The sequence below is a fragment of the Bidens hawaiensis genome, unplaced genomic scaffold (assembly GCF_021521415.1).
Source record: "Bidens hawaiensis isolate Kalapana, Puna unplaced genomic scaffold, B.hawaiensis_p1.1 tig00005770_1, whole genome shotgun sequence".
Classification (NCBI taxonomy): domain Eukaryota; kingdom Viridiplantae; phylum Streptophyta; class Magnoliopsida; order Asterales; family Asteraceae; genus Bidens; species Bidens hawaiensis.
This window is the reverse complement of record NW_027491378.1, coordinates 1-10432: the sequence shown is the minus strand read 5'-3', so window position 1 is coordinate 10432 and position 10432 is coordinate 1. Positions and strand designations below refer to the sequence as shown.

Here is a 10432-nt window from a genome sequence, read left to right as displayed (position 1 = left end):
TGCGTCTAACATATAATAATACAGATTTGTATCAATACCTATTATATGTTAACATGTTTGGATGGTCTCCGTACGATTAGTAAAACAATGGTCTACATATCGATGGAGCATTCACAATCCATTCCCTATCTTCATTCCGAGTTCAACTATGAAAGAAAGAAAGGAAAGGGAGATAAAGAAATAGTGGGTCGTGTAGAGTTTTTTTTATGAGAAAAAAAAGGAAGAAAATATGTTCTTAAGTTCTACTTAAAGAAAAAAAGGAAAAAAGATATTTAATTTTGAAAGAATTGGAAGTAAATGCTTTCCTTTTCTTTCCTTTCTAGCATGTTTCCGAGTCTCATTAAAGGAAATGAAAAGAAAGAAAGGAGTGTTGAGTTGTCGAGTTTTTATTAAAGGAAATAAAGGAAACGAAATAATGAAACGTGTGTTCCCAAGTTTCATTAAAGGAAAGAAAAATAAAAGAAAGGCAATAAAAAATACGGAAAATATGTAGTAAAAAATGGGTGAGTTTGTTTTCTTTTCAAATTGGATGAAAAGAAAAGCCGAAAAGGGAAGAAAAAGATGAAAGAAGTGAAAATGAAAAGAAAAAAAAAAGAAAGAAAGGAAATGATTCCTTTCCTTTTTCTTGTTATGAGGTGTGAGCACTCCTCCTGTTTAAACCGGGGTTGGAAATCAAACTTCTCCTTAGGAGGATAGATGGGGCGACCTGTTACAATAGGAAAGCAAATTAATTCATCAAGTTAACAATAAAATGCATGGGCGTTCCGGTGGACGTTATTCACACCTTACACAACAACCCAAAGAAAGAGCCAACAAAAAGGGGCAAGTAGGAGAAATGTAGATTTGTGCTTTAAAGGGGTTTGGCGTAATGAACTCCGAAACGTTAGTATGCAGGTAATTCAGAATCCCGCCATAATCCAAACCGGTTTAATTTACACAAGTGTGTTAAAACTTAAAACTTAAAAAGAAGAACAAGTCCAGCTGAAGTATTTTTAATAAAAATTATAAATTGAGTTTATAATAATAATAATAATAATAAGCAACCACACAACAGACGACGACGCACAAATACTCGTGTCTTGACTGACTCAAAACACACACCCACCCACCCGACTGAGTCACCACCATCTCCGATCCCATGGCCTTCTCCACTTCTAACGTCCTTATTCGCAAACCCCGCAAACGTCCGGCCCTGACCAACCTCTTCTTCATCGGACTCATCTTCTACCTCTACGGCATCCCTAACCCCATCCACCCGTCATCCCGAACCGGAAGCCGGTTCATCGGAGGACCGGAATTGCATCGGCCAACCGGTCTAATTTGTTGTTGGAACCAGCTGCCAGTGTTGATCTGACGACCAAGGGTTTGTACGATGGGATTGAGTTCACGGATGTGGACGGTGGGCCGTGGACGCAGGGGTGGAGGGTTTCGTACGCAGGAGACGAGTGGAATAAGGAGAAATTGAAGGTGTTTGTGGTGCCGCATTCGCATAATGATCCCGGGTGGAAGCTTACTGTTGAGGAGTATTATGATCGCCAGTCCAGGCATATTCTGGACACCATTGTTGATACCCTTTCCAAGGTGTGCCTATTGGCTCATTTCTATTTCATATTATTAATAATAACATTACTATGCTATGCATGATCTGTTGGCTTGACTAGTTAGCTCCACGGCCTCAAAAGTATTAAATAATGCAAATGGTATTAAACACGTATTGCGTTTGGTTGCTTGAATTGATTGGTTTGTTATGAAATTATTATGATACATTTAGGATGAAAGGAGGAAGTTTATTTGGGAAGAGATGTCGTATTTGGAGAGGTGGTGGAGGGATGCGCCCGATGCAAAAAAGGAAGCTTTGATTAAGTTATTGCAGAATGGGCAGTTGGAAATTGTCGGAGGTGGTTGGGTGATGAATGATGAGGTAATTATCTTTGATTCTGTATTGGTTTTTGGTTCTTGCTTTCGTTTGTTTTGTTCGCGTTAAATTAAGAATCAGCACACGTTGTTTTGTTATTCTACAAGGAAATAGCAATGGATCACGATATTGACTAAAATCATTCATGACCTAAAGATAAACAAAAATATATATTAACTATACTTTTTTAATGTCTTTTGCAGGCCAATTCACATTATTTTGCTATCATTGAACAGGTATTTACTCGTTCTGATTTGTACCAGCTAGTTTGTTTAGCTGTTTGAAGCATCTTATATGATACAAATGACTCCTTTTCTGTAGCTTAAAATTAGTCTAGTTTAACAACTGAATAATCCACAAATCATTTTTCATGTGATAATCTTTTCATAGATGAGTTTTACGATTTTGTATTTTCATGAAGCTTTGAGTTCATATTTGGTTTTTTTTACTTCAGGTGATGGAGGGAAACATGTGGTTAAATGAAACAATTGGTGTGATCCCAAAAAACTCATGGGCAATAGACCCGCTTGGTTATTCGTCCACCATGGCATATCTTCTTAAACGTATGGGATTCGAAAACATGCTTATACAGAGAACTCATTACGAGTTAAAGAAAGAATTAGCTTTACATAAAAATTTGGAATATATATGGAGACAAAGTTGGGATACTTATGAAACAACCGATATCTTTGTACATATGATGCCATTTTACTCTTATGATATTCCACATACTTGTGGGCCTGAGCCCGCGGTATGTTGCCAGTTTGACTTTGCAAGAATGTACGGTTTTATGTATGAGCGTTGCCCATGGGGACAACATCCTGAAGAAACAACTCAAGAAAATGTTAAGGAACGGGCCATTAAACTTCTTGACCAGTACAAGAAAAAGTCAACCCTTTACCGGACCAACACGCTTCTGGTCCCACTTGGAGACGATTTCCGTTACATCAGCATTGAAGAAGCAGAAGCTCAGTTTAGGAATTATCAAATGTTATTCGATTATATAAATTCAACTCCTGAATTGAACACCGAGGCAAAGTTTGGAACTTTAGAAGATTACTTTCGGACCATGAGAGAAGAAGCGGAAAAGATAAACTATTCACGTCCTGGTGAAATCGGGTCAGTACAAGTTCCTGGGTTTCCGTCTTTATCGGGAGATTTCTTTACTTATGCAGATAGACAGCAAGATTACTGGAGCGGGTATTATGTTTCACGCCCGTTTTTCAAATCGGTTGACCGTGTACTCGAGCACACTCTGCGGGCTACTGAACAATGGTGTTTTTACTCGGGTTCTGCCAACGGGCCCAGTGTGAAAAGTTACCAGCTGGTTTCACCCATAAGTTAACTGCTGCAAGAAGGAACCTGGCTCTGTTTCAGCACCATGATGGTGTAACCGGGACCTCTAAAGATCACGTGGTTCAAGACTACGGGATGCGTATGCACACTTCCTTACAAGATCTTCAAATATTTATGTCTAAAGCTATTGAAGTATTGCTCGGTATCCATCATGATAAGAATGATCAGAACCCATCACTGTTTGCGTCGGCTCAGGTTCGGTCCCGATACGATGCGCAACCGGTGCACCAACCAATTAGTGCTAATCAAGGAACCGTGCAATCGTTGGTGGTTTTTAATTCGCTTGAGCAAACACGAAACGAAATTGTGATGTTTATTGTTGAGAACCCGATGTAACTGTTCTTGACTCGAATTGAACTTGTGTTAAAAGTCAAATATCTCCAGAATTGCAACATAATAAGATGAAGATGTTTACTGGAAGGCATCGGGTGTTTTTTAAAGCCTCGGTTCCTGCTATGGGGTTACAGACGTATTACATTGCTAACGGTTTTGTAGGATGTGAAAAAGCCAAACCCGCAAAGTTAAAAGTTTCATCAACCGGTAAAAATTCGTGTTTTGCCCCGTATAGTTGCTCAAAACTTGAAGACGATTCAGTTCAGATTAGAAACCGGTATCTATCGCTTACTTTTGATTCCAAAACCGGGTTGTTACAGAAAGTAACCGAAACCAAAAGCGGGTCCTTGAATGTTATTGACATAGAGCTGGCTATGTACACGAGTCCCGAGAGTGGGGCCTACCTTTTTAAACCTAGTGGTGACGCCACACCAATTACTGAAACCGGTAGTGACATTGTGGTTTCTGAGGGTTTTCTTGTGCAAGAAGTTTTTTCGATCCCAAAAACGTGTGGGGCCAAATCGCCCGTTCTTCACAGTACCCGTGTTTACATCTGTGAAGGGTTGGTTCAGGAGTTTTTGATTGAAAACGAGTATCATGTGGAGCTTATTGGGCATGAGTTTAATGACAAGGAATTGGTTGTTAGGTATAAAATGGATATTGATAATAAGAGGATATTTTATTCGGATTTGAACGGGTTTCAGACGAGCCGTAGAGAAACATATGATAAAATCCCGATTCAGGGAAATTACTACCCGATGCCATCACTTGCATTTATGCAAGAATCTAAAGGAACACGTTTTTCAGTACACACAAGGCAATCGTTGGATGTGGCTAGCCCGAAAAACGGGTGGTTCGAGATCATGCTTGATCGACGTCTGTCACGCGACGATGGGCGCGGGCTCGGCCAAGGAGTGTTGGACAACCATCCAATGAATGTAGTTTTCCACATCACATTAGAATCCAACATATCTTCGGTTGTTGACTCGGTTTCACATGCTGGTCCCTTAAGCCCGTCTCTTTTCTCCCATCGTGTCGGGGCCCACTTGAATCACCCGTTGCATGCGTTCATAGCTAAAAAATCACAAGAAATATCGGTTCAACCGCCCCCCAGATCTTTCTCACCCTTAACAGCTCCATTGCCATGTGAGTTGCATGTTGTGAGTTTAAAGGTCCCGAGACCATTAAAATACACGCAGCAGAATGTTGTAGAACCGAGGACGGTTTTGATTTTGCAGAGGAGACATTGGGATTCATCTTACTGTCGGAAAGGGAAATCGGATTGTTTAAGGATAGATAATGAGAATTTGAATCTGTCGAACATGTTTCAGAGGCGACAAAAGCTACCTCTTTAAATCTTTTGCATGATGATACAGAGATGCTTGGGTATAGTGACCAAGCTGCAGTTGTTTCTCAAGGACGGCTTGTTTTGTCGCCTATGGAATTGCATGCTTATAAGTTTGATTTACGGCCCGTTAATCCCAGTTAAGTTCATTTGGCCTTGATGATAGCTGTCAAAATGAGGGCCAACTGGCCCGGCTCGAATGATATAGGTAAGCATATCCTTTTTGGTGACGAGGTTAAACGTTCCGAGTCATGGTTAGTTTATTGGAAGGATTGTAGCTTGAGAAATGATAGGTATGATAATAGACTGATAGACAGTTTTGCCTTTTGTTATCTAGTTGATTTTGTTTTATGTATTACAGAAAATTATGAATGTTGTGTTTTGTACACTTCAAATGATACCATACCGAATGATAATCAATTGGAAGGTTAGATGATCTTCTGGTTTACGGATGCAAGTAGATTACTTTTGTAGTTTTGTAGCAGTTTTGCCAATTGTTTGTTATCAAAGGGTGCGTTTCTTTCATGAATTTTTTTCAAGCAATTGGAGTTTGATAAAACAATTGATTTTGGAATTGAAGGTTTGTAAAAGGATATTGTGTATCGCGAGGCGGTGTGTTGTGTTGGCAACACAATCAGGAATTAGAATCTATAATCGCCTACCACCAGTCGCACCACACGGAGATGGGCAGATCAACTTTTTGGGCCGAACAGTTAACTAACCTTTTTTTTTTATGAAAACGATAAACCAAGCAACCACGGATGGGCTGATTGGCCAGATCAACTCGTTTTTGGATCTCTTTAATAGAAAACTAAACATAACTTTTAGTAAAACTTGCATGATTCTTTACTTGGAATAGATACTTTATTGGTCACATCGTCTATAAATTAGGGTATAACTATAAAGGGAATGTACATTATTCAAACTGGGCTTAGAGCAATATATGCAAGAAATTAGTACAGGCGAAGAATTATCACATGCAATTTATTTTGAACAATCTATATCCATATGTAACAAGCCAAGCTCAGCCCGTTTAGCTTACACAGAGTTCAAGCTCGAACCTGACTTGTTTCGATCTTCATTTCTAAAACTCGAGCTTGGTTCGGGCTCGGCACGTTTACTATTTATTTACTAATATTTATATATTTACATTTAACTTTTATATATTTTTTCATTTATATAAAACATCTACATGTGTACACTTGTTCACCTAGGTGGGCCGTTGGGTATCAGGCGTTTAGGCCCATATGAAAGGCCCAATATATTTATAGACATGAGTTGTCTTGCTTCCAAAGTTTTCTTTGGGTGTATTTAGATTACAGAGCACCGGAACAGCAGCATAAGAATAAGAATGGAAGCATCGGCATCAAAGACAACAATCGAACACGAGATCGGAGGCCTGAAGAACGATGCGCTTCGGTTTGGTCTCCAAGGCGTCAAGAGTGACATCGTCGGATCTCATCCCCTCGAATCCGCCTTTCAATCGGTACCTAATATTTCAATAATAATAATAATATATCTTATTATGGTTAATAATAATATTTGTGTTGGTTCAGGCGGTTGTGAGAGAAGAACAGATGAAGAGGAAAATACTTGCCAGCACTTACGGATCCGCCTTTCCTTTGAAGCAGGAATTTGATCGAAAAATTCTTTCTAGGTATTTTCTTTTATTTGTTTATTATTTAGATTTTGTTTTTCGATACCAGTAACAGTTAGTTTCACCTAATTATGCTCTTGATAGCTGATGCATTTTCATTATTTCAAAATTAATGTAGAAGCCTAGGGTTTTGCTAAATTGTTAATCAAGTGCATTAATGTAATGAATTCGAGAAGTAGTTTATTTGAACTTATGGTAGCATGCGTAGTTGCCCAAGTAAATTGTTCCAAGATAAGCCCAAGATGGATTGCCTATCCAGGAACTCAGGCCTTTGTTTTCACCCGACGAACTGGTCACCTAGGTGAAACATGGAGAAGGTTTCCACCCCCCCCCCCCCCAACGGAATTTTCCTTATTGAGGGGTGGAAATCTTCCCCACCAAGACGCGATTTGCTTTGGCGAACAATTTGTTGGGTGAAATAGAAGATTTGAATTCCTGAACGGACAACCCATCGGGGGGGGCTATCTTGGCACAGTTTACTTGGGCTTTTAGTAAGTCCCTCTAGATTAACTCACAAGATGTGAAGAAAGATTCAGCATTTATGTTAGTCGTTTCTTCAAAATTGAAGGATTTGACTAGTTAAACGCTGTTAATTTAGACTATGTAATTGATCCAACGGTTCTCCATTTTGTTTTTGTGGATGATTTGATTTCCTTGTGAGAGATATCAATCTTTCTAACATTTGAGCTTTCAGATTTCAAAGGCCTCCAGGGCTGATACCGTCTTCGATGCTTGGATTTGAGTCATTGACGGGAGCTTTGGAAGATTTTGGTGTTGAAGATTACCTTCAAGGTATGAAAGTCAAATTATTTTCAAGTTTACATTAGTCTTTTATCGGTATTAATTTGTGTTGATGATTGTTTTAGGCGTCCATGACACTGAAACAATGCGCGCCCCCGACTTGCATCATGGAATGGAGGTTCGTGTTGGGCTCTCAAAAGGACCTGTTCATCCTAGTTTCATGTGATCAATGTTGCAGACATTTGTGATTTTATTTGGATAATGAACCATTTTTAGTTGTATGTTGAACATGTTTTTATCTGCTATTCGTGACCAACTACTTCCAACAGTTAATGTGGAAGAAGTTTTCCTATTACAAGTTATAACAAAGTAACAACCAGTTCTACTCATGTATGTGAGAAACCAAAAACCAATAAAAACCAGATTATGCTGTGTCAATTTTGTTTTTATTAAGTACCTGACCCAAACTTTATGTAACATAATAAACCCAAGGAATTTGATATGCAACACTGAATATAAACCAAAACCCGTACACTTGCTAGTAACTTGCAGCAGTTAGGTATTTTAACACCTCAGGGCTTACATATAGTTAGGGCCTTGGTACAGATTATAGCAGGTTGTAAACCAGTAAACCACAAGCAATTGACTCCAAAATCCAAATATGTGGAACAACCCGACACCCGAATTCTTGAGCCACGTCCTCTGCTGCTTCTAATCTTGAAGCTTCAATGGAACTTTCATCCTCAAACTCAGAATTATATGAAAAGTCAGCATTGTAAACAACCAAGGTAACTTGCTTCAGATTTACTTTTGTATCAGCATCATTACTTCTTGATGATAATAATTGATCCTTGGTCTCAGTAATTGTGCCTCCACCGGTTGTAACCAAGTTCACAAGATCAGCTTTATAAGCTTGTGCATATTCCTCAATAAAGTAAAAATTCAAGTTGTTGAAAAGTTTTGGGGCCTGCACTTGCATCACATCAGGAGCTCTAAACATAATAAACTAATTAAGTAATTATCCACTAAATTATTATTAATCTTACTTTATTTTGAACTCTTAGCCTCCCTGCTTTAGGGCCACCACGAGACCCATGGTTATCAAGAGCAACTTCGTATGGTTCTTCTTTCACAAGATGTCCGGCTTCCACACAAGCTTTTACCCCTGAAAACAACATGTTTTCAATAACATCTAGGGCTAATTAGGCTAGGTGCTGTTTGGTAGCCTCTGAATCGGTCAGAGGTAGAGTGTGTTTACTGTTTAGTTCACTTAAAAAGACACCTCCTAATGGTTCATGGAGCCTCTTAATGGGTAGGTTTTAGAAACATGCTGACCGTTTCAGAGGCTACCTATTAATCGGTTAGGCCTCTCAAGCCAACACAAGGTTGCCAAACAGCCCATTAGACAGAAACCTTACATTCTGTTGTAAGAATCCATCTCCCATGCAAAATAGCCATTAACACATTTAGTGTTCGTGTGCATGCACCATTTGAATCTGTGCCAGCAATCACATGAGTGACATTATCTCTCCAGTTTTTGAACACTATTGCCCCGCTGCTACTTGCAAAATTTACAAGAGTAAACTGCAATTTAATGTTAATTATTAGAAAAGATACCTGAAAACATTGATGAACATAACTCATACGTATAAATAAACTCAAACATAACCGACCTTGTCACCTGCAGAAAGACCTGAACCACAAAACACCAAATCCTTCCCAAGATTCGACAATGGTGAGCTTAGATTCAGATGTTTAGATATTCTACAAAAACCAACAAATAAAATTATTCAAAGCTCAGAAGAGCTCATATAAATAATATATAAAATAAAATTTACATATGACGCCTTTTTTGAGTGTCTTTTTTCTCAGATTCTGCATTCTGTTCACTTGGAAACTTGTGATGTGCATGATTTGGACACAGTATTAAAAAACCATCCTAAAATGGTACAAAATTAAAACATGATGAATATAATTAGAACAGCAGAATCTTAAAATGTGCATAAAAAGCTGCTTACATCCCATCTGCAATCAGGGATATCATATGCACAAGGCACATGGTAAGTCTTTTGACATGCTTTCATACTGCAGCCAAGACCAGCTCCCTTTTTACCACACCTACTGCATTTTAGCTTGTTTGCCCTTAAAATTTCTGATTCTAGGTTTTGGATCAAATCATCCTCAAAATATATCCTAGGAGTCCTGTAAATATAAAAATATCATCACTTCTAGTGTTCCCACACCAAAGAGTTTTACAGTAATCCATACATGTGTTCTCTGACAAAAGTTAAAAGCATACCAGGCTAAACATTTTAAATGAACATGTATGACTTTAGAGAAGTTATCCACATTTCCAGTTACTTCTTTCCCTTGAGCATAGGCCTTGAATGATCCGGTTCCCTACAGAAAATTGATAAAACAAACACAATCTGAGATTTAAGAAATACAAGAAAGTTTGGTTTTAAACCTCACCTCTGACTGCTTAGAAGAATGGCAAAAGGCGCAAGGAGCCTGATCCAAAACAACAGATGATTTCCCACCAGGAGGAGCATTTATTTCCATATTTGCATCATTTAGTTCTTCAATTGTTTTCTTTTGCCTTTTTCGATCAATGGCTCGACTTTTAACACCAGGAGCATCTTGTCTCTTTGATAAATATTTAACTGAATTCTGGAAATTTTTTCAGGTTTGTTGAAATATTATGAAAAGCACACAAAATAATAAAACAAAAATAAATTATCCAAGCAAAAGAGCATATACATGAAATATTTCAAATCAAGTTCATGACTTGCAGGAAAAAAAAAGAAGAAAACAACAGACAACCATAGCTAATAAAACCCCACCGCATAACAAAGCTATTGGTAAGGTCTGGCGAGGGTGAGAGGTAGACAAACCATACCTCTATCCCAGAGAATAGAGAGGTTGCATCCACGGAGACCCCCGACTCCAAAAACGATATATAGACATGAATAGTATACTTTAGAAACATAGAGTGCATGTATCTAGCATGAATCCGAATAGCAAAGACGATATTCTCTTGAACAGTATTAACAATATAGCATTAGTAGGCCACCGATAACCGAAA

The 10432-nt window shown here is 38.4% G+C and overlaps 3 protein-coding genes and 1 pseudogene across 4 annotated transcripts; 2 read left to right on the top strand and 2 right to left on the bottom strand.

The window, feature by feature from the left end:
* The first annotated feature begins 888 nt into the window (after positions 1–888).
* Positions 889–5215, top strand: LOC143630587 (alpha-mannosidase 2-like; annotated as a pseudogene). The gene is made up of 5 exons (XR_013153201.1): positions 889–894; positions 1276–1581; positions 1772–1921; positions 2119–2151; positions 2370–5215. The product of XR_013153201.1 is annotated as an alpha-mannosidase 2-like (transcript).
* Positions 5216–6300: 1085 nt separating this feature from the next.
* On the top strand, positions 6301–7637 carry LOC143630586 (cyclin-B1-2-like). Its single transcript, XM_077099562.1, has 4 exons — positions 6301–6435; positions 6506–6606; positions 7301–7398; positions 7473–7637. The coding sequence occupies exons 1-4, from the start codon at positions 6301–6303 to the stop codon at positions 7571–7573; spliced, it is 435 nt and encodes a 144-aa protein (XP_076955677.1). The 3' UTR covers positions 7574–7637.
* A 317-nt stretch (positions 7638–7954) lies between these two features.
* Positions 7955–9258, bottom strand: LOC143630585 (BRCA1-associated RING domain protein 1-like). The gene is made up of 5 exons (XM_077099561.1): positions 9227–9258; positions 9021–9111; positions 8766–8931; positions 8394–8512; positions 7955–8314 (listed from the first exon to the last, which is right to left on the bottom strand). The coding sequence occupies exons 1-5, from the start codon at positions 9256–9258 to the stop codon at positions 7955–7957; spliced, it is 768 nt and encodes a 255-aa protein (XP_076955676.1).
* A 47-nt stretch (positions 9259–9305) lies between these two features.
* On the bottom strand, positions 9306–10141 carry LOC143630557 (BRCA1-associated RING domain protein 1-like). Its single transcript, XM_077099543.1, has 3 exons — positions 9820–10141; positions 9647–9747; positions 9306–9549 (listed from the first exon to the last, which is right to left on the bottom strand). Exons 1-3 carry the CDS (start codon positions 9907–9909, stop codon positions 9339–9341), a joined length of 402 nt encoding a protein of 133 aa, XP_076955658.1. The 5' UTR covers positions 9910–10141; the 3' UTR covers positions 9306–9338.
* Between the last annotated feature and the right edge of the window lie 291 nt (positions 10142–10432).